The sequence below is a fragment of the Lepisosteus oculatus genome, chromosome 15 (assembly GCF_040954835.1).
Source record: "Lepisosteus oculatus isolate fLepOcu1 chromosome 15, fLepOcu1.hap2, whole genome shotgun sequence".
In the NCBI taxonomy this organism is placed as follows: Eukaryota; Metazoa; Chordata; class Actinopteri; order Semionotiformes; family Lepisosteidae; genus Lepisosteus; species Lepisosteus oculatus.
In genome coordinates, this window is record NC_090710.1 from 31449774 (window position 1) to 31476366 (window position 26593).

A 26593-nucleotide genomic window follows, 5' to 3' on the forward strand; every position below is an offset into this window, starting at 1 on the left:
AAGCTGTCAGCCCCAGCGGAATCGACAGAGAAGTGCCTTTAACGTAGGACAAGCAGCTTGTCTGGACACAGAAGACTGCAGGAGTATCGAACAAGCTGGTCAGCCATGTGGGTGAAGCTGATACCCTGGCTGTCCAGCTGGGTGAGATCCTTGTGATCAAATAAGCTGATAAGCAGATGGCTTTGTCTTTGTTTGGAAACGTTCTTATTTGTATTTGTAAAATGGTTGTTTAGAAACATTCTTATCTGTATTTGTATAAAGTAGCTGGCACAATGGTGTGCATAGCATGTCTATTCATTTTTGCGAACTGATTGAGTACCCAGCGGAGAATTTAAAGCAAGCAGTTCCTCCTTGGCCAATCAATCAATCAATCAATTAGCTGTCTAGAACAGACAGCAGGTCTGATGGGGAAAACTAAATGCAGTCTGAAGTGGGGCAGCTAAGAGGACTATTTTAAAAAAATAGCACATTCAGCATAGTGCTAGTATGAACAGTAGTTTGGGGTTGAGGGTTTGAATCCCAATCATAGCAGCTGTGCCCTTGGGGTGAAAGATTCTTTACCTAGAGTGCTCCAGCAAACCCAGCTGTAAAACCTGGAGCTGAAGTGTGTATGCATGTGCAAAAATGACAGCCTTTCTAAGCCAAATACAAATGCAAATAACTATATCTATTGCTGGCATTTCAGAAAATTAAAAATAACAGAATCGATACTAGAGAGAGAAAAAAAAGACTACCAATATTAGTTGTGCACTGTTCATCTTATTACAAATTTTACATATATATGGTTATTAACTTAGGTCTCAAAACATACTGCATACTGAAATATTTCTGCATTTAGAACCCCTTTGTAATACTCTGTTTAGAAAACCTAAGATTGTAACGAACATTTGTAAAGAACAGAATATAAGACCACTAGGTATGGCTAGCAGGAGTCTTCTATTGTTAGAGTGGTGATGATTTAAGACAGAGGACTTCAACTCACTCTAGTCGCTTAATTGGGGTATTTCTTCCTTAAAAACATTCAATTAGGGAACTTTTTTCTTGAAATTGACACCTTAACAGCTCAGGGTGTAACCATCTACTGAGAGTCAGAATACAGTCATCTGCTCTTCGATGTTTTCAGACACCTGCCCGTGGCTCCAGGCCAGTCTTGTTCATCATGCCAGCAGCCACATCACCCTGCAGCTCACAACTAACAACCCACTGGAGCTCAGCAGTGTGAGCCTGGTCAGTACCTGGATAAGAGACTCCTGGGAAAGGTAAGGTTGCCGCTGGAAGAGGCGGTAATGGGGCCAGTAGGGGGCGCTCACCCTGTGGTCCATGTGGGTCCTAATGCCCCAGTGTAGTGATGGGAACACTATACTGTAAACAATAATGCTTGGTTTTGCCTTTTGATCCAACCGAATCAGTTTTGGAATACAACTGGCACGCGGCGCACCGGGACATACAGGCCCCTGGGAGATTCTGAAAAAAAAATGTTCAGATAGGAGGTAAAAACCACTCGTCCTCAAACTAACCTGGGACCCAGAATTCATTCCTGAGCTTAAAAATTGTCGAAGTAGTGTGTAAATGCTAACCCTAACCCTACCTGGGGTGTCAACTGAGCATTTCCGCTGTTTATATCTGAACGTCTCTGGGCATAGGATTTTGACATGTTCCCCAAACCAAAAAGAATGAATAGGAAAAAAACAAGACCACTGACAGGCGCCGTCCTTCGGATGAGACGTAAAACCGAGGTCCTGACTCTCTGTGGTCATTAAAAATCCCAGGGCGTTTCTCGAAAAGAGTAGGGGTGTTACCCCATTGGCCCTTACCAATCATGGCCTCCTAATAATCCCCCTCTCTGAACTGGCTTCATTACTCTGCTCTCCTCCCCACTGAGAGCTGGTGTGTGGTGAAGGACGGCACCTTTTTACAGTATAGTCCCGTCACTATACTGGGGCATTAGGACCCACACAGACCGCAGGGTGAGCGCCCCCTACTGGCCCCACTAACACCCCTTCCAGCAGCATAGTTTTTCCCAGGAGGTCTCCCATCTCCTGAGCTTTTGTGGGCTGACAGCTTGTGAGCTGCAGGGTGATATAGCTGGCAGGAGATAAGGTTATAAAAGTCTGATAAAGAGAAGTTTTGCTTCAATTTATCCATCCATCTGGTCTGGCGAGGGACGCAGCACTTTCTCGTCTACTTTATCGAATTGTGGAACAGTAACCAGTACTATTATTACAAGCTTTGTTTTCCAGCAGCCTGTCTATGACGGCGAATAGAGACACCTTGTGGGAAGTTATTGTTACTACAGACAAACCTTAAATGTCGGGTGTTGCTTCAGATCTCTTCATACTTCTGGGTGGGGCGGAGCTCTCACAGTGAAGAGCAACACGAGTGTTTGCGTGTAAAAATGATCAAATCAGCCGCGCTTACGCATGTAATATGTTTAATATATGTTAGCAATCATGAGAAACAGTGATGTCTGGTGAGAAACTAATTCAAAAGAAACAGGCATGTAAAACTGCATTCAAGGTACCTTGGCTCCAAAGCAACCTTGAATCTTAGATCAAGTACTGGGCTAGTCCATAGCTGTGTGATGGTATTAATGATTTGATTGCTCTGTGCCACTCATCCCCCAGGGCATGTATCAGCTCACAGTTCTGGAGCCTATTAATAACTATTCAGGGCAGCTCATGGAATAGATTTCAGGAGAAGAATCGGGAGTCATTTTAATCTATGAAACCACGAAAGCACGCTTGATCCTGGGGGAAATACCCGACGCCCTTCCCCAGGGTGGTGTGCACTGACACCACAAGCGCTTAGCCGTCGTCTTGCGGGCCAGTAAGCCTGCCCATATTGGTCAGCGCTTGTCCAGCTTGTCATTCCGGCGTCAGCAGCAGTGCCAGAGGGGCTGCTCTCTCGGCAACTCCGAACCGCTGCCATCGCCGTCTCAAAAGCAGAGATGACCAACTGGGAGCAATGAAGCACCTCAACAGAGCCGCACAACAACACTCGTGACATAATGTGTTTGACATCTCAGGCAACGCGCGAGAATTTACTCAACAAAGAGCTGAATCACTCTGCAACTCCCAGCTAGCAGCCCTCTGAAGCGCAGCAGGTGTGAGTCTGGTCAGTTCCTGGATGGGAGACTCCTGGGAAAAACTAAGGATCATGCTGGAAGAGGTGTTAGTGAGGCCAGCAGGGGGCGCTCACCCTGTGGTCTGTGTTGGTACAGTACGTGAGTAATTTGTTATGCAGAATATTTAAGAACTGGGGATGGAGTCAGCATTTCACATTTATTCACAAATGCATGTGAATGTCTGCATCTTAAATTCCATCAAAGATGCAAGATAACTGAGATGTTCCTGTCTTCAGCATACAGGCAGCATTCCCTTGGCACCTCTCCCAGTTCCTGCATCTCTTCTTCATGATCATTTTTCGCAACTTTCCATTGCATAAAGCATTTCACCAAAATGTAATATTCATTTATGCATGTTAAAATATTTTATTTTCAACCCCATTCAATCTTATTTGAACCCTTTTTAAAAGCATTGCTTTTTTAGATGTGATTCTCCTCAGTCCTTGAGAAAGCAAACTAAATTTGAATGGGTTCAAGTGTATTGGCATGAGCTAAATGCAGATCATTAAAATTGGAACAGGACGTTCTGGCTGCAGCTCTAGAGCTCATCTGAGTGACCACAGAGATGAAACCAATAGCTGATAGGATTTACTCCACTGTAACCATCTGTTCATTCTGTAACTTCTTTCTCCAGTAAAAGGGCAAAGGGGAGCTGGAGCCTAACTTGGCAAGCAAGAGGTGCAAGGCAGGGTACACCCTGGACAGGACACCAGTCCATCACTGGGCACACACACCCACCCTGGACAGGACACCAGTCCATCACTGGGCACACACACACCCTGGACAGGACACCACTCCATCACAGGGCACACACAGGCACAGACTCACTCACACCAGGGCCAGTTATCATAGAAGCCAATTAACCTGCCAGTATGTCTTTGGACTGTGGGAAGAAAAAGCATACGAATACAGGGATAACAGACAAACTCTGCACAGATAACACCCCAGGTCTGGAACTGTCCTTTGGATGAGATGTGTTTGGTGGAGGGGATCCCCATTATCTGTAAAGTGCTTTGAGTGGAGTATCCAGAAAAGCACTACATACAGTATGTGTAAGGACTTATTACTATTATTATAATACTATTATTACTTATTACTATTATTATTATAAGAGTAGGGGTGTTACCTCAGCATCCTGGCCTTTACCAATCATGGCCTCCTAATAAACCCCATCTCTGAACTAACTTCATCACTCTGCTCATAGTCAATGTAAAAACAATATAATATGTGCAAAATGTGCATAGGTATATACAGATTGAGTTTCCAAAAAAAGTACAATGGAGCAACATGCTGTCCATAGACAAGCAAATGAAGGGCTAACAGTCCTAGCCTAGGGCAGCGTTATACACCCTGACAGCCGCCGGGAGGAAAGACCTGCGGAAACACCGCAGCTGGAGCAGTCTGTTGCTAAAAGTGCTCCGCTGCCCAATAACAGTCCCATGAAGCAGATGAGAGGTGTTGTTCATGATGGCTGTGAGCTTGGTCAGCATTCTCCTCTCAGCCACCACCTCCAGGGGGTCAAGGCTCATTCCCAACACAGAGTTGACACAGAAAAACAATGTTCCTTAGCGCTTATAAGATAAGATCACTTTATTGGCCATATACAATTTCTCATATTAGGAATTTGTCTTTTCTCATACCCCAGCTTGCTCTCCATGAGACACACAGACAGGGAGAGAAGCTGGGGGTCAGATCGCAGGGTCAGTTATTTGTACAGCGCCCCTGGAGCAGTTGGGGTTAAGGTCCTTGCTCAGGGGCCCAATGGAGTAGGATTCCTCTGCCGGCCGCAGGATACAAACCGGCAACCTTCCAGCCCCAGGCGCAGATCCTGAGCCACAGAGCCACCGCTCCACCCCAATGCCATATTTTCACACTCCTGTGTTGAGAGGAGGGAAGACATACAGGTACGTGTCATCTGTCACTGCCTGAAGATAAAGGACATCCTATATAATAAGGACGTGTTATACTTGCAGGACAGCGTAGACCAGGTCTCTCCAGTCTTGGCCCTGAAGAGACAGTTTTCATTCCATCTCAGCTCTTTATGACTTAAATCAGCTGCTACCTGGCTTTACAGACGTACATTTCCCAACGTTTACCAGCTTTTCAAGCTTTACCTTTTCCAGGGTGCAGAACTCTAAAAAGACCAGGAATATCTGCATTCCTTTGCGGATTAGGACCAGGACAGAGTGCCTCTGTTGTACACACCCAGAAGACCTGAGGATTTAACACTCTGTGCCTTGATCGCTGCCAACACACAAAGCCAATTTCCAGAAAACACCTCCCATGCCAAGCTGTCCAACCCAGCTTTGTTCAATGGATTAGATACATGATGCAGCTTCTTAAATTAGAGAAAATCAAATGCAAACTATTTGTTTTAAAGCTTAGCGACCATTTCTGACTTTGAGCCTCTCTTTTACACCCTAGACTTCAATCTAATTGGTTAATCAGATTAAACTTGATAAGACTGGCCTTTCATCTTTTTTTTTTGCTTCCCAAAGACTGTTTAGTATCATTAGTATTTTGCTGTGCCCTCTGTTTGTGTCTTGTGTCTGTTTTTCTTTCCTTTAATCTTGCTCTTTCTTGTGAGGGGTGATTTGGCGGGGCGTGGGAAGGGGAATTTTGTAATTTCCTTTTCACAAATTACTCTGTTGAACAACTGTACCGACAATATTCATGTTCTGTAACATTATTTTAATACCCATCTTATGCAACTTGCACCTATGCCTGGACAAGATGCAATACAAGATGTGCTTGTCAAAATAAAAACACCTCCCAGGCTTTCATAACAATCTGAAGAAAGACGAATCACTATTATTTATCATTTGTTGAAAAGTGGTGATGATTTAGACTTTTCCTCAGTGCCCTCAGAAACGCACAGTGCATTATTTACAGCAGGTCAGCATAAGAAGGCACTTACAGTCACTAAACTGTAAGTGCCTTCTTATGCTGTAACCTTTTCTTAACTTCATTTTTTTTTTGAAGAGTGGACAAAGCAAACAATTACAGACTGGCGTGGGTTTCCTGGAGTGCTGTTGCACTAAACTGAAAAGAGTTCAAATCCAGTAATGCCTCTGCACTTTCTTGACCCCGAGCAGAGAATGGGTGAGAAGCAGCTTTTTCCCCAGGAGAACTCGAGACGTTGTAATTAACGAACACACAGCTTGTTGTTGGTTGGGCTTTGGAATGTTACTGAGACAGAAGAAATGTGTACTCCCTCTAATCTGGCCATTGAATAATGTTCCAAGTAGGAAAAACCTGTATATTGTGGCTTGACACTCAGGAATAAAAAAAAAACTTTTTCCTAAATAAAAAAGTCTGGTGTTCCTAATGTATATATATTCTTCTCTTTTCAGCAGGGAATAAACCTTCTACGTGTTCCTTTGTAGCCTACTCATGCTGACGTAGCTACCTACTTGAACATGTATATACTGTATACTGTATGTACACCGCAAAGGAACAAGTAAAAGGTTTATTCCATGCCGAAAAGACAAGAGAGAAGACACAACGTTTCGGCGGTTGAGCCTTCTTTGGTTGTGAGGGCCTCACACAGTCGAAACGTGTTTTCTTTCTTCTCTTTTCGGCATGGAATAAACCTATTACTTGTTCCTTTGCTGCCTACGCATGCTGACGCAGCTCCTCCCCTGAACTTTATATGTACACACAGTGTTGCAAAAACAACACATTGCGTACACATACATAAACACTTAAAATCATACACATTTACATTTTTAAGTTTATTTTTATTTTTTTTGGTGTGGAAGCTCATTCAGCTCTTCGTGTCAACTTTTGCAACACTATATTTAAAGCACATATTGTTACTTTTCTTTGATCGTGTCAAGTGTTCCACCTATGTTTCCTTGTGCACGAGCACTTTTGGACATACTTTTCCTATCATTTGCAAACTTTGTACTGTGCTTGTTAACAATTTAGGAAGCAGAAAAAGTGTAATAAAAGCTTTCAATTAAACATTGGGGTACGTACTGTACATTACTCAGTCTAAGATAAAGTGTTGATTACATTCAGCACTTGGGTTTATGATGCCACCTGAGATGATCATATGACATGACTCCAAGGACTTTGACAAACAACATCTGAAAGTCACTTTTCTGTCACTCGAGGAAGACCCAACCAGTCCATTAATACCACCTTCATGCAGGTCGTGATGAATGGTAGTTTTTAACTGTTTGTATCCCTGAAGATGCCAATTTGTGCTTGAGATCTTCCACTATTAGCTTTGCCTCCCAAATCACTTTTCTTGTGGTCTGTTGAGGCAAGATACACCTGCATCCTCTCGGATTTTATATTCAGCATTTTGGGGGATACTTCATCATAACCCACTGAAGCTCAGCAGGTGTGAGCCTGGCCAGTACCTGGATGGGAGACTCCTGGGAAAGGTAAGGCTGCTGCTTGAAGAGGTGTTAGTTGGGGCCAGTAGGGGGCGCTCACCCTGCGGTCTGTGTGGGTCCTAATGCCCCATGATAGCGACGGGGACACTGTACTGTAAAAAGGAGCCATCCTTCGGGTGAGAAGTAAAACTGAGGTCCTGACTCTCTGTGGACATTAAAAATCCCAGGGTGTTTCTCGAAAAGAATAGGGGTGTTATCCCAGCATCCTGGCCAAATTTCCCCCTGGCCCTTACCAGTCATGGCCTCCTAATAATCCCCACCTGTGATCTGGCTTCATCACTCTGCTCTCCTCCCCACTGAGAGCTGGTGTGTGGGGAGAGTACTGGAGCATCATCCAGGTGGGGCTGCACACTGGTGGTGGTGGAGGGGAGTCCCTGTAAAGTGCTTTTTAAGTGTAAGGAATTATTATTATGAAAACTAATCATCATCATCATCATCAACATCCAAATGGCAGAAGTCAATGACCATTTGCCTGCCACTATTCTCTTCTGTGTGCTGCCCCTTTGCACCCCAGGGAAACAAGAACCCTTCAAAGACCTCTAAATAGTTCCACTGCACTTCCAGACATAAGAATATTATTGAAGATTTGTTTTTATGGGATTTATTTAAATGAATAATTTGAGACGTGAATAAATGGGACCATCGTGTTTTCTGGAATCCAATTAGGTACCACAAATATGACTATTCTGTGCAAAATTACGATGGTAACATTTTAGATTATTGTAAGCAAGACATTTTAACATAGAACTGATTCCGTTCTATTATGTTTTTTTGTTTTGTTTATTTAGTCGGAAGCATGAATAGATCTGCAGACCATTCTAAATGGAATTTAGACTAACCTAAAAGACGAAAAATGTACCACTTTCGCTGTACAAAATTGCTATTTTGACCATAGTATAGTTATAGTTAGTTACATAAAATGATACATTTGCAAATAATTCTACCTGCAAGCTCAAAAGCAGTTACAAAAAAAGATCTCTGAAAAGGTATGCAGAACTTTTAAACATTTCTTAGATAAGTTAATTTACTTTTTTTTTTTGTATTGCGCACAATATAACTAGATTTTTATGTATGTTCCAGTTGTTTCAGCTATGAAACTCGTGGACAAATCCTATCTTGAATATCGAAATCAGAATCTATTTTTTTTTGTGCACGCAAAGTGGACAAAAAGATATGACACACCTTTAAACGTAAAATCTCGCCAAGGAACGAGTCATACGTGTTGAAAAGAAGACTTTCGGGGGGCGGAAGAAACATATACTGCCTCTGAACTTTATACAGGATTTGCGTGATCTATGAGGAAGAGAAGACAGCGGTGTTCAAACCAGACGGAGGCAGTGTGCTGAGCTGGAGGATCTGCTGCAGAGGCTCGGAGCCGGTCATTGTGGAAGACGAGCGGTGGTGTCATTCCGGCCTTTTTTTTCCCTCCCCTTCTTCCTCTGATTATTTTTATTTTAGCGTGTCATTAACATGACGGTGGCGGCGGTGACGAGGAGATTACTCTCGCTCTCCCAGAGCCTGGTGCTCGGCTCCAGGTTGGCGGTTGCCGGGCACACTCCGCCGGGGACGCTGGCAGCGGCCGGCCGCCGGGGCACGGCCTGCAGTCTGAGCCGGGCGCTGAGCTCCGGCACCGGGGCTCGCAGGTAGGAAACACTCGGTGGCGCCCAAGACCCGGGACACTGAGCGGACCGTCTCGGCTTAGCGGCTGAAAGTCAGCAGCGACCTTTAAGTGCGAACTCGCCGTAAGAGATAACCTTTGTGGAAGAAACACGTCGTGAACTATGTTTAAGAATCGGATAGCTGCTTTGCACCTGTGTTTGTGAGACGTGAATGTCGCATGGATACGTACTGAATGGCACAGGAACGTCGTTTTCTAGCGCAATAAAATGTACTTTGTGGAAAACAGGCATTCACTGAACATTTCTAAAACCCCACCGTTAAGTCTGACGAAAACGTTTCATAATTGGGAAAAGGCTGAAGAGCTGTCATCCTGTGCAGGTTACGTAACAAGGACAGAAGTTCAACTTTGTTTGAACGTAGCTGGCCTGACCGGGATGTCACCTTGTGTGCTGTTTGAGACTCTTAAATAAGACAAGTCGTGTCTAGTCTGCTAAAACTGACTTTCTAAGATTCACGTACGAGTTTGCATCCTCTGCTTCGTTTCGCGAAGAGAGGCAGTGCATTATGTAAAAATAAAGCACGTACATAGAAAAAATAAAATTATCTAGATAGGTGTTTAAGAATTAATCAAACGATTGCGGATTAGTGTTGCTTGGACAAGTAATCTTCAATGCTTAAATTTCCTACTTGAATAGTTCTGAAGGCCTGTTTCACAGTGGCACCAACAGTGTCGGAGAGATTATAGTAGAGCTGCCTCGGTTCTTTGATTTTTCTCTACTAGGTAGAAAATAAAGCACTGTATTGTTCAGAGTAAGGACTGTGCATCCGTCTTTAATGCTAGTTGAAATCCAGATTTTGTCCCGTGTTTACAGCGTATATCAAATGCCTGGGGCCATTCATGGTGACGGGCAGTTTAAATGATATGAGGTTTGCCTGTTTTTACAAATTGTACTGATGATGCAGAAATCAAATGTATTTAATTTTAAAATCGTTTTGCATGCCTGTCCGTACCCTGTACCCTGTTCTGACTAACGTCCAGCACCTGGTCTTAGTGGTTCAAATCCTTTTGCCTGTGCTATTGAAATAGTTTTCAGACTATACATACAGTATTCCCATTCATCAAGTAAATTAACCTGTAAATTAACCCCCTGCCACCCAGTTAAGATCGGTTCAGGTCAGTCGAAACCAGCTTCTCTTGACCCTTGGTGGTAACAGCCGTCAAGTGGCTGAGAGGTCCACGGTCAGAATGATGTTTGAAAATGTTGATCACATGCCTTTTCATCGGTTTAGGAACAGAATGATTTCAAGCGTCGTCACCTTGCAGGGAAGTGGCAGTATTGTAGCTGCAGCGTATAAAGCATTCTTTCTGTTGGCTTAAAGACGCAAAACTGCATAAAGCTGTTCTGTGATTTTGTGATTGGTGGTACCGAATTGTCACCTTGAACAGTTACTTCACAAGGTTCGAATTTTGGTATCCCAGTGTAAGAATGAATGGGGTGTAAACTTATCAATGCTTAAGGCGTGAATTAAATCCTCTGGTCTTCAGGGTTAATAGGGCACAGCTAAGAGCTGAAATAAACAGGTTTTATTTGAATGAGCAGTGGCATTTAAGGACAGTTAGTGTTAAGAAGAGGAGACGTATACTTTCCTTTATTACTCTGATTATATCATTCGTAAAACATTTTCCCCCCTGAAATATGTTTCCAGTAAACTCTCACCATGACTATTTCAGTTTTGTTTCCCACATTCGCTTTGTGGACCCTCTGCAGTGCATGCGAGCGTGCGTCCACAGGAGGGCCTGTGGCTGTTTGCCAGTCGCTGGCTCCCGCAGAAAGGTGCTCTAACAAGTGTTGCAGCAGCAGCATCGCCTCTGGTGCCGCAGTTCCTGTCCATCGTCCCACTTTGCATAGTACCTGTGTCCAGCCCTTGCCCATTCCTCTTCCCCCCAGGCATTTCAGAGCCTAACATGACTCAGAGCTAAGGGCCAATTTCATCTTTTGTGCAGTTATTTGTTTTTCCTGCAGTGCTTGATAATGCTTCAGTGCGTTCACCTTTCTTAACCTAACACGATGCCCATTTAGCTCGAACTTGAATGAACCGTTAAAGGTCATTGTAAAAAAGATCACAATGCACCTGATAATGAGTAATGAATTCAGTGGAGTAGCTCATAATGGGGGCCTTAGTTTTCCATGTTGTCTGAAGGAGAGAGCCCACGCAGATTAAAGTAACTTTTCCCAGACCAACGTTATAGGTACAACTGGACTGTATAGCCAGGACTGCTTGCTTGAACAAATGCTTATAGCTGAATTTGTTAATGGCCTGTAATCAAGCATTAGCCTACAAAAAACAGCTTAGCGTAGCATGTGGTCTTCATGCCTGGTCATTTTATAGGCTACCTACTGGAATTCTTTATGAGCTTTGTTTGAAATGCACTACATAATTGTCATAAATTATCTCCAAGAAGACTTGAATATACAAATGAAGCTCAGGTTTCTTTGCATGTCATTTACATTTCAGTTTTATTTGTATTGGATCTTTAGAATAGTGTTTAACTTCTTTCTTCATTTTTTCATCACGGAGATAAGAATAAGTAACAGTTGTTATCATTGTTGAGCATTTAACAGCTGGGCCTTGCTCTGGTGAAGGAGAGCTGGGTTCAGTGAAGTATTACTGAACCCAGTTCTCCTTCAGCAGGAGTGACTTCAGCAGCTCATCATTTCTCTCTCAAATTTCTGGCATGCTCCCGGAGAAACTCTTTCTCATTAAGGATTAGATTGTGTTAAAAATATAAGCACAAAGCTTTCGTAGGAGGCAAGGATAAGTGTGTGGAAGCTGTGATCATTGTTAAACTTCTTTAGTAAAGCAATAGATTTAATAATCACTTTCATTCACATTTCAGAAGGTATTATTTCTTCAGCCCTCCTGTAGTTCTCTTTCGGAGGCATTGCAAAATACAGACAGTAGAGGGCAGCAAGCTCTAATAAAACCATAATTGTCCTGCGGAAATGTTAGTACTTCAGCTTTTTTTGATTGCTCATTTTTGTAGCCCAGCTTATATCTTATTTTGAACTTCCTGACTTCCAAGGCTGTGGTTTTCAATAAAGGGCTAATGAAATGTGCTGGACTTTTAATAACGTTCAGTTTTAAACTGGTTGTTTAAACACCTTGTATCTGCTAAGCATTCCCTTTACCTACTGTTTTCCGTTTGAGGAGCTGGGTTTAACAACGGTCAAATCAATTTCCTAGTCTAAAGGTTAGTGGTAGGTTTTTTTTTATACCTTAACTTCAAATGCTGTTCTGCATAACAAGGCTGGTAATCTCTCAGTTTGTCGGAGTCTATGTATACTAACCCAGATTAGAGTCTTAAGACTTGGCTTTATTGACAAAACATTGCACTTATCCTTAAAATTTCTGATGTTTGACTTTCTAGTTTTAGTCTATAAATATTTAAAATACGTATGTAGCTCCCTAATGATATCGGGATTGTAAAGCCCCCCAGTCATTTCACTGGCACAAGGAGCATTTTAGCCCTCCTGTTACTTGCATAATTCCCTAGAGTTTTACCTTGGAGTTGCAAATTCCTGAAAGGAATGATGAGCTGTTATTTGAGGATCTGCATGAAGCTTGATCTATGTCCATATATTGTCTCCTGGCACTCTGCGGTGGTATTTTCAATATGGTGGAAAATTAAAAAATGACACCGAGCTGAATCTGTGTGACTGGCATCAAAGGGTGATCGTAAAGATTCCATTGATCAACCAATTCATGAATTTAATGCGTTATTTAGTTTTTACAAATCAGTGGCTGATTGGTTTTTTATTTACAGTGAGTGGTCTTGTTCAGTTTTTTATTTTTATAAAATCTCTTCCGTTAACCTGTAGATTTTCCTTTTTTTTGTGGAACAACACTGCCTTGTGTCATGCGTGCTTCCCGTCCTGTAAGAAGCAGTTTTTATTTTTACAAGGTGTTTTTTTTGCAATGACATGTGCTCACAAGTAAGTTCTGGGGCATCTATCCCTAATTCAGTACTGGGCAGCCAATTGCTTGACTTCATGACCGGCTGACTGTGGTAAAAATGACTGATTTTTGCTTTTGTTTTGAAATCCCTCAGGGCAGAAGACAAAGTGACCGTTCATTTCGTCAACCGAGATGGAGAAAAGATCACTGTGCAGGGCAACACTGGGGACTCTTTATTAGATGTTGTGATTGACAAAAACCTAGATTTTGATGGCTTTGGTGAGTTTCATTTCTCCCTGTTAACCTGTTTTAATGCCATTTCCTTCTGATTCATTCATTTCATCTGCTGCTGCTTTTCCTTCTCTTTCCCCTTTGCATTCCTGAATCATCTTCATTGAACACTTATCTGTCACAGGCACAGGAACAGCTCTGATCTGTTAGTCAGTATCGCACTGAGCTTGACAGTGTAAACTCCCAAATCACAGCTGGATCATCTGAGGATCTGGCTAGTTTCCCTATTGCTGTTTCTTATTTAAATCTCTTCTTTTTGGCCTGTGCATGTTTAAAGAAGACCAAGAATTTCTTCTTTCTGCCTGCGTAACACGGGTGACCAGGAGACTTTGACCTGTGTTTACATGATCTAAAAATTGCTGTGCGTTGAACAGCCTTGCTTTTTTTTGTGTAAAAAGCATTAATGGTATTTAGCAGCTGTGAACTGGCCCACTGGCTGTGCACTGAAGCTAAGTTCATGATGAATTTCCTTGGTGAAAGAAAGGTATGCAGGAAAAAGTGGCTTTTCTCGTTTCTGTAGCATTGTTTCTTTACCCCTGAAATATGTAAACAGAGAGAATGTGGTGTCATTGTTAGTTTCATCGCAGTAACAGAACTGGAATTATCACAGCCAAGTATTGTGTCCATAAAGTATTAAATTAAATTAAAAAGAGTGATCCTAACAATTTCGTTCAGCACAATAGCACCCGTCTTTGATTTAAAATGTGTTAATTCTGTGTAGTATACACTGTAGTAATAAAGACAGCTGGTAGCTAGAGGCGAGTGCACTTTTTTTAATGTAAATGAAGGTTTGTACCATCATTATGATTTCAAGTCGTTGACTATGATTTTATGCACATTTGATTGTAAACATTGTATTGACATGCACTACCGCGTAGTTTTTATTATCTGATAATCGGATGTTTGGAAAACTACAGAAACATGCCTGAAAATATATATGCTGAGGTTCTGGAAGTGGACGAGTAAAATGACTGTGTTTTATGGTACTGATACAATGTTTAAAGTCTTATGTTGTCGTAAAGGTGTTCCCAGGATTCAACTATTTGCACCTTTTTTTAAATGTTGATTTTTGTTCAGTGAAAGTTCAGTCTGCTTGTGCACAGTGCAGGAATTGCAGGCGGATTTCTAAGAACGCACTTCAGTACAATGCCTGAATCATCACAAGGAGCTCCTGTTGTGATGGCAGGAAGTTCCTCAGTTTTCAGTGTGTTGCGTGATGTCTCATCCTCAGGGATCTTCCTATTTTGGTATTAAAATGATAAAGTTGAGAGCCCTGGAACTAAAAAAAAAAGTCTCTTCCTCAGGGTGCAGAACTCTGTTCATATAAAGCTATCTGTGTTAGGAATTCAGAGGCCCGTGGAGGAGCAGGGAGTGTGGCATTTGTTATTGTCTGACATTCCTCCAAGTTGCGTTAGTTTGATAACGCAGCACACAAACACAGACAGCTTTTTTTTTTTTGCAGGACTCGCTGCAAAAATGATCCATCCAGTCAAAGACTGAGATACTGAAAAGCATAGCAACCATAAGTAAAATCAGGGTTTTCAGGTAGGCTGTAGAAAATGCAGATGCCCTTGATATGTTAAAAATATATAAATATTTTGTCTTGCCTTTGTTTATTTCATCTGGGTTTTATTTGCTGGGATGAATGATGCCAAACAGTGAACTTGACTTGAACACATGACTTTTCACAAGTGCTGCTGAGAACCGTATAACCATACTTACACTGACCACTCCATGTCCTTCTTTCTGACTGTGATAGCAGCCTGTGCCGATGCGTGAAATGTTCTCTACTTTCAGGCTTCCCTGTGTCAGGGAGTGCTGGTTTTCCCAAGTGTCGTCTCTCTTGGGGCCTTGTGTGCAGTTTTTAACCTGCCATCCTAGAAACGAGCTCCTCGCTGTACACAGCTTGGCCCCAGAGAGGAGCGGGGCTGCAGGAGACCCAGGATGTGACGTATAGGTGGTGTAAGTTATGCGTTTCAGCAGGCCAAAGCTTTTGTCATCAGCCCAGTGCTGATTTCATTTCTCTCCTCTGTGTGAAATGAGATTGCTGTCATTAATAAGTGATTCATTTTGTGACCTAAAAGTCAGCCTGGGTTATTTTTTTTTTTTCCCCCCACAAGCAGTTTCATTTTCATATATACGGTAGGTGAGTATGAAATGTCAGTATGTAAGAGGAGCTTTTAACAGATGCCTCATTCCTGAGCGTTCCACCACCGCCGGGACCTCCTGGGTACTTAGGAGTCTGTGGTCACCTGAGGAAACTGTGTGATCAAACATTCCTGGAATTCTGAGGGCTGGAAAGCCTACTAGCTCAGGGACTAAACCTACAGTAAGACATGCCCTGGGTTAAATACACGTATTCACAAATCATTCATTCAACGTTCCAGTGAATTCTCAGAAATCCGCCGGCAAAGGTGGAGTGATACGTTTGATACGTATCTTAAACGGATCTTTTCGATGCGTGGTTTTTGGATTCAATGTTATGTACCCTATTTGCAGTTATCCAGAATAACTCCGTACACTTCTAATTCCGTGAAGCAGCTGAAAAAGCTGGAAACAAGTTTCCATATAGAAGTTTACCGGCCTTTCTAAGCAGGTCAAAATTGTCTCTCCTTGACCCTGGAAGTTTTCTGGCGTGAAAAGCTCCAGTTTTTGATGGAACGTGTAACTTTCCACAGTAATGACTTCCTCAGTACAGGGATTTGGTTAATCATGCTGAGAAATACAGGGTTCTGTAGTAGGCAGGTTGGAAATGTATTCTCTACAGATAGTGCTCTATCTTGCACTACCCAACTGTGGGAAACTATCTACAAGTTGGTGTCTGCATGAAATCAACTCTATTCCTTCTGTGTATCGCTAAGAATCAACATAGAAGAAAAATCTGCTATTATATATATAAACTGGAGATGGTTAACCAGGAAGCCCTTGTTGGAATTTCAGTCAGCATATTGCATATCGATAGCTATATGTATTTGTTCTATTTCTGAAGTTCGATCAACTACAATAATACTCATGTACATTTTTCTGTAAGGATAATACCCATGGGGATGGTAAAAATAGATCGTGTCGTGTCTTTAAATGTTCTGAGTGTTTTTTAAGATTTAATTATGCTTAAACCCTTAAGTACTATTAGTAAAGAGTTCACTTGCAAGTTTGGATATGCTGTTGATGTATAGTTAAAATAACCATTGAACAAATCCCGGTTTTGTAAAATCTCCCAACATCAAGTACAAATGCTATAACACACATAAATCATCGCAATAATTATTCACGCAGTTTGCTGTCTCCACATTTAGATCAGTATTTCTGTCCTGAAAACCCTTTGTGCGGGACACCAGTATCTTCAAAGACTTGAGGTTCTTTTGGCACAGTGCAAAAACGTAATTGCTGACCTCGTGCTTCGATAGCTGCTCTGAATATGTGCGTGCCAAACCAGCTTGCTAAGAGCTGCACAGACCAGCAGGTTAGAAACGAGGATTTATTGGGGTTTTCTTGACTCTCCAAAGACATGTTTTAATTTCATGTGAAAACAACTGTATGTTGCGAAAATAGTTGGCATTCTTGGTCGTAAAATGCTGTAATGAATGTATTTCCACGGTCCCTGCCAACCGGGGACGTTTGCAGTCTTTGTCCAGATAAGGCAGTGTCCGTGGCACAGGCTCGGCAGCCGCGGGGGGGAATCCTAACCATCCTCCCGAACCGCGAGTCCGCGTCTCCCCTTGGTGGGGCACGTGAGCGTCGGAGATTTCCTGGTTACCGCGCGGCGCTGGGCTGCAGGCCCAGGGCAGCTCTCTCTGCTCGTTACTGTCCGAGTTTCCAGCGTGTCGTCCTGTGGTCAGGCTGCAAGGCACGAGCCGAGAGGGCAGCTGGGCCCCCCACTCTCGCAGTCCAGGTGCGCTTCGTGGCTAATTCCTGGGCACCCATCATCAAGGGGGTCCTCATCTCCGGTTATTGAAAAGCTTTTCCAAATCTTTGTGTTCGCATGTGCCAGCTGAGGCTTGATTATAACTATGGAGAAAACAGTGCACCTAAATAAGTGAAAACAATTTGCCACACTCTGTTGAAGGACATTGAGTGTCTTTTTATGTCAACATAAGATTTTAAATTTTTTTAAAAGATAAAAACATATTAAAGCTCTAATAGGTAGAATGAGGAGTGGTAGACTGTACAATGTGCGCATTGGATAAAAAAGTTATGGATAAAATAAAATTATATGGAGTGGCCTCTCCATTAAATATTCTTTAATTGTGTAGAATAAAGTTGTTGGTAGGAAAAACAACATTTTATGGAGAGGCCACTCCATATTATTTTATTTTATCCATAACTTATTGAATCTTCCAAAACAAAAGCGACTGTGAAAAGCACAGGTATTTTTTTTTTAATTCGGTGACTAGGCTTTGTTTCTGCATCAGAAAACCTGGAATTCTACAATGTGCTTTTAAATGGAAAATACACAACTTTTTAGCTTTCAATTTTGGTTGTTATTGAAATATGTTCTTAGCAGCTGATGAAACGTAAAATGATTACACCAGAATATTTAGATGTTACTTTCATAACTCCTTGATTGACCATGGACTGAGAGACCATGAGTTACAACATCGCAGGAGCCATGTTGAGCAAAAGTCCTGTTTTGCCGTAAGTCAAAGGTTAGCGCAGACCACTCTTCTGGGTGTTGGATGGTGTGTGGTAGATGTGAAATGAAAGAAAGGCTTCCTCGCAGCTTGTCTGCTACCTGCAAATCCCATATCGCAGGAGGTCCTGCTGTCCAACACGACACACTCTTGGCCTTTTCAAGCTCTGATTACTGTCCCTGTGTCTGTCACCTTTCACATGCTGTACTGTACATCTGAGGAACCTCCGTCTTCTGTGATTCCGCAAGATGCACTTTGATTCTGGCGCTACTAAATATGCGATATATGTTCAAGGTTCAAGTTTTCACAGGGGCGCAAAACACAAAATCTGTGTTGGGGGAAGCCACTTTTATTTACAGCTCCGACTCTGCCGGTGTCGGAGGTGCAAGGAGAGAGGAGAGAGAGGCTAGGGTGTCTGCTTGGACAGCGCCGCTGGTAGCTGTTCGGCAGGCCTGGTGTAAAGCTACCCCCTTGGGCTCAGCCCGGTGTGAGCCTGGATTTCACTCCTTGTCCACTCAGGTGCCTGCGAGGGGACCCTGGCCTGCTCCACCTGCCATTTAATCTTTGAGAAAGACGTCTATAAGCAGCTCGGCCCGATCACGGACGAGGAGATGGACATGCTGGACTTGGCCTACGGGCTGACTGACACGTGAGTGTCCGGTGGTGGACGCCGATGGGCTTGGTCACCATGGTGTAGCCAAGGATGATGAGACTTATGGTCGCATAATGTAGTCTGACAACGGCAAATTCGCCGTAAGCATTGGATATCATTATTATTGATGTTATTCTGTTGTTCTTAGTCACCTTCATCATTGATAAATCTGGAACCCAGCCAGTGTTGGCACTGGAAATATTTTCTGTTCTAGTCACACTTTCGGGCCTGAGCCTTGTTTTGAACGGTGCTTACAGTAAAGGCGTCTCCCCTGCAGTTTGCACCGCAGCACTCGGCTCTGCGCTCGCGCTGATGAGTGGCAGTTGTTGCTATGGGGAGAGTCTTACATAAAGTTAAAGCTCATCCCTGCCCAGCCAGCATCTTCCTGAGGATGCGTTTTCAGCATGGGATGGCAATGTGTTGGAGCAGTAAGCAGCTTTGCACATGCAATCCTTATTAGTTGAGATGTTATGCATGTGTGGAGTCAGACAAGAGAATAACATTGCCGATTAAAACTCGATGACTGTCCTTTATTTGTTTATTATATCATTCCTAAGCCTGCTTATTGCATTTTCCGAACTTCAATCTAGCGGAAAATAATTAGCTGCCCTTCGTTTTCTACAGCTTTGTATTTTTAGCAGCTCTTGGTCAGTTGCCATTAAGACTGTTTATAACAAATCTAATCGGAAGCTGTTTATCGTTGGAAATTCACTTAGGTCTTGTAATAGTTGGCCCGTGGAGAACTACGAACTTATAGCTGCAGACCTGAATTTCACATTATGATGCTTGTTACATGTTTTTAATTTTAATAAGCAGTTTTTATAGAACTGTTATCCCAAGCAAGCAACAGGACAAAAATCATTTTCTTGATAGCTGGTAAAAGCCGTCTAGTTTGTGTTAAGTTACGGTTCACTCATTATCGGGCAAATATAGTGATGTATTGTACCTAAACATATACATCGATATACAATCTTCTAAAATAATTGCTGGAGGCAAATGAATTATGGCTTTCAGTGCATGCATGGAGCTGTACAATGTGTATGCTGGAGTATTCTAATGGTTTGTGATTCTGTTTTTTTTTTCCTCAGCTCCCGCCTGGGCTGTCAGATCTGCCTCTCAAAGTCTCTGGATGGAATGACCGTTAAAGTTCCCGAGAGCGTGTCTGACGTTCGACAGTCCGTGGACGTCGGCACGACAACTTCCTAAACCCCGCGGCGGTTTTAGACTCTCAGTGAATCAGATGCTCACTTTAATTAATAAATATTTTTAATGGTATGGTTATACAGTTGTTTAGACGCGTCGCCTTCATCCCTTGCCGTCTGATAAGTGGTGTGTGTTCATGACGGAGGGTGAGGATTTCTTGTTTTCCACACCTATCGAGATCATCTCACTGCTGGCTGCATTGCAGGACTCGGCCGAAATCAGGCATCAAAAAGAGAAGCCGACTGCCGTCTCGGATTGGCTTATGGCACTAGGGATTCGTAAATCACGGGAATGTCACTTTATGAGGGACACAGGTGTCAGCTGGAGAAGCATTGAGTGGTGACCTCGGCCGTTTGTCCACAATGCGGTGTGAACTCCCACAACCCTGCTCTTTCCTAAGGCTGTGGAGTGAGAGAGGCGTTGAGAAACAGAAGAGATTGAGCCGAAAGAAATAATGTGGCGAGACCTGGGCTGGGGAGGAGTGTGCACAGAAGTAACTGTAGTGACTGTCCTTGTGTCATGAGGAGCCCTTGTCTGAAAGTTGGGCTCTTGGTGATTATGGTACTTCTAGGATACAGAGCTAGAGATATGCCTTTGCACGCAAGCAATTCGTACTTAAATTAAGTGTGGGATGAAAAAGCAATTATATTTCCTAGAAGCTATTGCTTTTGGCACATGCTATGACCCCACACTGGTGCAATAAAACCAGAAATAAGAGCATTTCGGCTTTTCTCGAGATGCAGGGCTGTGACGGTATCTGGTTCATCATTGGTATATCACTACAGGGCGTTGGCTGCAGTTTCTTCAGAAATACAACGTTTTGGAGGTCCATTAACCTTTTTGTTGCCCTTGCTGTTTCCTGCCTGCTTCTCGGTGCTCTTCTGATGTGTGGTCTGCAGCCTCGGGTGGGTGTGATTTCCATCGCTGTTCCCAGGCATGAGCCACTGGGGTACTTTGGAGACGTAGTTTGCATCAGCAGTTCCCTGGAGCTGCACGTTTGTGACAGCAGAGAGAGTGTGCGCCTGAGGTGTTGAAAACCCGTTATGCCTTATTAAAGAATATTTAAATGTCCCCTGAAGATATTCAAAGTTGAACGTGGAAGGTTGAGGTAATGGTGACAAACTGTAGGGATGATTTTCTGATGTTTTAAGAATCTTAGTCTCGTAATCTGAATTTCTTACATTGTACGCCTCCCAGAATATGGGTTTAAATTAGATTTTTCCATGCATTAATAACTTATCCCATTTTTTTTGTCAGTCAAGAAGAAACCTATATTTGACATCTATATATTTGATCATTTTAATTTAGAAATTTGTGGGTGTGTAAGGGTTAACACAATACAGTGATACGCGATTTGTCAACTACAGTGAACAGGTGATTTAACAATAGTTTGAAAAGCAGTTTAAAATAGTGTAACAGACGCCTTTAAGTAATTTTTCAACTTTATTAGGATGTTTTTTAGATTTGATCATGGTGGAAGAGGATAGAGGGGTAATTACCGTTATTTAAAATTAAATGCAAATAAGATGATGGGATAACATTAAAGATTAAAAAATAGTTGTACACAAAAAATGAGGCATCTGTTAGTTTGTCTACTGAGCCGGTTTTAGGAGACTGTGGCCCTGATTTGTTTGGTGTTAGGTTTTAAAACCTAATCTGATGGATAGGATGAATGTCATCATATTTGTCATCATTTTCTGCAAAAAGTAATGTCAACATTCCTTGCTTTTGTATCTAAGAAAGCAATCTCCATGGGCTGAACTCATAAAAGTGACTCTCAGTCTTCGATCTCACATTAGATGTATCCTGTTCACAAAGAAGTCTGCACTGAATCTTGGCAATAATGTAATTTATGCAGTATCAGGCACTTGAGGAAAGCTAGATTTTGAGTGCCATTTACTTAAAGATGTTGACCATATGTTTCATTTATTGATTAAAGAAATTTTACAGCCTTTAAGATGGGTGGACAGGTTTAGAATAGTTTATCATTTGAGTTACTTTTAATTGTAACAGCCTCTCATGCAAAGGGGTGTCTATACACACCTTGTCCTTACAGCATTATTGCCTGTTGTCTTTTGTATAACCTCGCTCATATAAGTCTGAATGTAATTTCCATTTTGTTATATTTTTACTGATTTCATTAACAATATAAACAATAATAGAACAATATAAATAAGACATTTATCTGTACATAGTTGACTGCTTAAAATGAGAAGTAGTCTAAGTATTATGTATACCTCAGTACATATCCAAGGTTATCAATGGGGTTTCACTTTTTGTAGGAACCCCCTAGGACTCTTAATAGCAAGTGCTGTTATCAAAAAATACTACAGTAAAGCAGTGTAGAAGGATTCTACCGAATAAATATTTACATGTTAATTAAAAAAAACAATGTGTAAGATTTGTGTCTTCAGTACTGATATTTGAACATTTTGTACTTCTAGGGAGATGAGCTTTGGTTTCAGAAATTGATTTTTTTTGTTAGAATCATGCATCTGCTTGATATCTAAAAATATTTCCTGAGCCTTAACAAAAAATAAACTGCACGTGTCAGCTTTTGTCATGGTACTAAAAAAAAAAGAAGAACCTTTAAGAAATAGTGTGGCCAGATATATGTGAGTGCATACAGGTACTGTACATCTTTCAAAAGCTGACCAGGCGAGAAAAGGCATCTTTGCTTCTTTGCTCCTTCTATTTTGATTTGAAAAGAGCCAGCAGAGGGCACCAAAGACTCGAAGAAGTGTGTTTATAGTAATCAATATCACACTGTTTTCAGCATGGGTGGTGCAGTGGAGGAAAATTAATTTTCTGTTTAGATTGCCTTCTCTCTATAACCTTTGTCTTATGGCACACAGGAAATTTGGAATGAATTGGCTAAATGGTTACGACGCTGCAGCTGTTGCAAATGGGTGTAACATTTTGATCATTTTCACTGTACCCGTTTGTTATTTAGGATCAGAAATGTGCCAATCTGTTTATCAGTGTGAATGCAATGATGCTGCCCAATGTGAAGTTAAACTGCTTTTGAGCAGGGGTAATTTGAAATTAAAAACTAGCAAACAAATCTTCACTTTAATTGTATTGGTACAGTAGAAGGATAATAGCAAAGTTGGAATTGATTGCCTGAATGGTTCTGAACAAAAGCAGCCTGTGTTGTGGGCCCAGACGAATTTGATGATATAAAAATTATTTCAGCGTCTTGTGAGGAGCATGTTTGCCAGTTGAAGACACTGACAATACAAGTTCAGTGCAATCACGCTGTGCTTTACAAGAAATGAGTTTTGGACTGCAAGAGATCCTGGTGAAGAACATTGAAAACATATGAGAGGCTACAGAAGAGAGGGGGCCGGTTAGTCCATCCAGGCCAAGTGATGGCAGTTCTTTAGTCACATATCAGTTGCCTTGTTCTGCCAGGTGTGGAGTTCATTGGCTACACGATGTTCCACCAGGGTCAGTCCACATTTTGTGCAGAAATACAAAGATACCCTTAAGATCACTATAGGCTTCCACCCTTTGAAGCCCCATGACGCGCATGGATGCTTAGCAGGCACTCGAAGAATGGGGCTGGGTGCTGTGGGAGTTCTGTGACCCGGGATGTGTAGCTCCTGCTTTTCCGAGACTGATGTCATGGTGTTTTAGGGACCTTCATGTTTGCCACACTTGGCAGCCCCACACCGAGGTTCAATCGGCATCTGGCTCCCTGGCTGCAGGAGGGCTGTGGGCACCTTTCACGTGCCGGAGCTCCGCGCTTAATCCTGACAGTTTTTAACAGCGTGCCGATCTTTGAAGGCGGTTTCCTCTTACGTGGGGAACTCCGTGCAAGGTGAATATCTCCACCTGCAGGCCACAGCTTTCTGCGGGAACGCCGTTGGCGTTGGCATGGAAACGTCCCCGATGCAGAGAGGAAAGAAACCGCTCCGGCCTTCCCACCTCTCGTCTTCACTTCCCGGAGCACATTGGACTGATTCATCCGCCTCGTATCGGGGAAAAGAACAAAACAAAACCTGCTCCAGCAGTGTTTCCTCTGTCGTGATGTCCCCTCGGACGCAGGCGATGGTTGGTGTGCTCTGGGAAGAACTGGGGGATCCAATGGCATCTCTTATTGCAGCTGGGAGTTTCTGAAGTGTGGATGCTGACAGCTGTGCTCTGATCTCCCAAAGGCGGCAGGGTGGTCTTTCTGGGCTCAGAAAGGGTGAGCTCTGGGCAGCGCCAGCACGCCTCTTCCTCAGGTTGCACATGCGCAGCGTCGTCAGGTGACTCCTCTTCCTCCCTGCCACCAGCCATGCTGGGGTCCTGTCTTCCCAGCTGCCCCTGTACAAGATTGATGGCAAATTCTAGGAGTGGCAGCAGAAGAATGAGGTGGACTGTTGTTCTGGTCACGAATTACCTGATTTTTTGAAAAGATATATTATTTTTCTCCAGGAGCCTGTCAGAGCTGCTGTGATCTTCGGTGTCTTTTTTTAATGTCTGCATCTGAGCCTTGCTATTTGAAATGTCTACCAGTGCCGCATGGTCTCTGTGTAAATCACATCTCTGTCCATAACAGTTCTGCCTATTTCCATTCCCCCTGCATTTTATTTAAACCACGGTGTTTACAAATTAACAATAAAAATGATTAAATTTGGTGGACGTAGCTCTGTTACAAATGTTACAGCATCAGTTTGTGAAGCTTTCTCTCAGTGGTTGCACAGCAGTACTGTGTATTAAATAACGCAATTGTACAACAGTTTCACAAAAGCTATGCCATAGACCGCTATTTGCACACAGTACAGTCTGTGTGTTTAGATTCTACTGCCTATAAGCTCAGAAACCCAGAATTCTACCCCTGGAATCTAAAAACACTACGACACATTTTAAAAGGCCAAAAAGAGAGAATCCTGCACAATAATACAAAGACAGATGTAACCTAATTGAATCTCTCTTCCTTCAACGTGGATCCCCAAATTAATGGGAATCCATTTTCCTCTTCTAGAAATGCGTCACCGAACTAGGAGAGAATTTTTTTAATCCTAAGGATTCCACAATGTAGTAAGTTAGTTTCCTATAATAGGAGGGCAAGATCTCTATAGTGTTGAGATTACTAAGCCAGAATCTGAACTCCAGTACTGCTCAGAAGAAAGATTTGTCTTGCACGACTCAAGCGGTCTGGATAGAGGAGGGTAGATGATGATGATGATGGATGAAGATGTTTTCTCTTGTCCTTGTCCTGGCCTCTCCATCACTGTTGAATATTGATTCTTCAATAGATGACCACAATTCAGACGTGATTCACAATCAAGTTAACCTGAGTGTGGCTTTAAAACCACCCTTTGATTTCCTGTGTTTACTTGCCTCTGAGCCTACAGACAGCTGGAAAACACTTTGAAACAATATCTTTTGTTCTGAGCTTTCTGAGTGGTTCTTATCTCGCTTAGTTTTGCTCCTCCCCCCCAGTCATAACGTATGTATAAAATGTATCCTTTAGGGCAATCAGAAGAACAAATCTATAAAAATCCTTTTATTACACGTGTATGGAAGTAAATCTATATATCTCTGTGGAAGAGCTGATACTGGCTTGAAGCACAGAATGTTCTGAAAAGAAGCCATGTGCAGAAATAGCCACCGTGTTTGTCTAAAGCACGTTTGGGGACATCTGGTCTGCGAATCCCTTTGAAGCAGAAGGATTCCGAGTTTGAATTGGAACGCGTGAGGCCCGGAGGGGGGGGGGAATCCTTTTCTCATAATGTCACAGAAGGTCAGGCAGCTGAGGGCCCCAGGTGCCCTCGTGACGCAGGAGGCCTGGGTAGAAAATGCCAGCTTTGATGGAAGGAGCGTGTCCGGGGGTCACGGGCCCGACGCTCAAAGTGTCGCTCCCGCGGCGAGGCTGTCGGGCGACCCTGACCGCGGGGGCCCAAGGACAAAGTGCACGAACGGGCGAGGTGTCTGCTGGCACAGCCTTTGAAGGTGGGAGTCGGGGGGGTCCGGCCATGCTGGGCTCTGTGAGCACCCCCCCACCTCACTCTGGAAGGCACCTCACCCACCTTCAGTCCCCAGGTTGGTGTCCGTACCGCGCTGCGCGTCTGAACTGTCCCGACAGCCGGCTTCCCGTCGGGTCACGCCTCGGCCTCTTCCTCCTGCCTCCCTTCCTGCTGGACGTCACAGAGGCCCCCCCAAATCTGCCCCCCCCCACCGCTGTTGAGAGGAAACATGATGTGAGACTGGCTCCAGGGGGAACGGCAGTCCCGATCTCTTGGACTGGTTCCTACGTTTCAGTAACAAAATAAAATCCTCGCGGCCGCAGAAACAATTGAACGAATTTCGAATGAATCGCCGGGCCGCGCGCGTTGGCGACGTCGCGCCCCGCGCCCGAATTCCCCACAGATGGCGACGTGGAGAGGCCCTTCCTGCTCACTAGTCACTGTAAGGGCTGATGTCATGGGATGTAGGAGCGAATACGTGCAGGTTGTGCAGCAGAGATTTTGCCGCAGAAATGTTCCAACAAGATCTGCAGGCAGAGCTAACAAGTTGTATTTGTAGACAAAACCGTCGCAGTTGAGTGTAGTATTTTTACGGGATTAAAAGCGATGTGTTTACAAGCCTCCTTCTTTACAATGTGAGAGGGCTGCACAGGCTCAGAGGGAACAGGGAAACTCCACACACAGGGTACCCCAGGCAGAACTGAACCCAGGTCCCCACAAGCCATTGCCATGAAGGGATTATATCAAAACAT

The 26593-nt window shown here is 43.1% G+C and overlaps 1 protein-coding gene and 1 long non-coding RNA gene across 2 annotated transcripts; one reads left to right on the forward strand and one right to left on the reverse strand.

Annotated features, from left to right (window-relative positions):
• Positions 1 to 4734: 4734 nt before the first annotated feature.
• LOC138223120 (uncharacterized) lies at positions 4735 to 8798 on the reverse strand. The gene is made up of 3 exons (XR_011181622.1): positions 8713 to 8798; positions 7791 to 7914; positions 4735 to 5000 (listed from the first exon to the last, which is right to left on the reverse strand). It is a non-coding gene; the product is annotated as an uncharacterized lncRNA (long non-coding RNA).
• A 57-nt stretch (positions 8799 to 8855) lies between these two features.
• fdx1 (ferredoxin 1) lies at positions 8856 to 19962 on the forward strand. Its single transcript, XM_015364360.2, has 4 exons — positions 8856 to 9173; positions 13262 to 13386; positions 18549 to 18678; positions 19770 to 19962. The coding sequence occupies exons 1-4, from the start codon at positions 9001 to 9003 to the stop codon at positions 19885 to 19887; spliced, it is 546 nt and encodes a 181-aa protein (XP_015219846.1). The 5' UTR covers positions 8856 to 9000; the 3' UTR covers positions 19888 to 19962.
• Positions 19963 to 26593: the final 6631 nt, after the last annotated feature.

Excerpts from the sequence above, each read along its gene's own strand:
- fdx1 (XM_015364360.2), top strand. The coding sequence starts at position 9,001 with ATGACGGTGGCGGCGGTGACGAGGAGATTACTCTCGCTCTCCCAGAGC. Across the intron at positions 13,387-18,548 it reads CCTAGATTTTGATGGCTTTG|GTGCCTGCGAGGGGACCCTG; the intron begins GTGAGTTTCATT and ends TTGTCCACTCAG. Across the intron at positions 18,679-19,769 it reads GCCTACGGGCTGACTGACAC|CTCCCGCCTGGGCTGTCAGA; the intron begins GTGAGTGTCCGG and ends TTTTTTCCTCAG.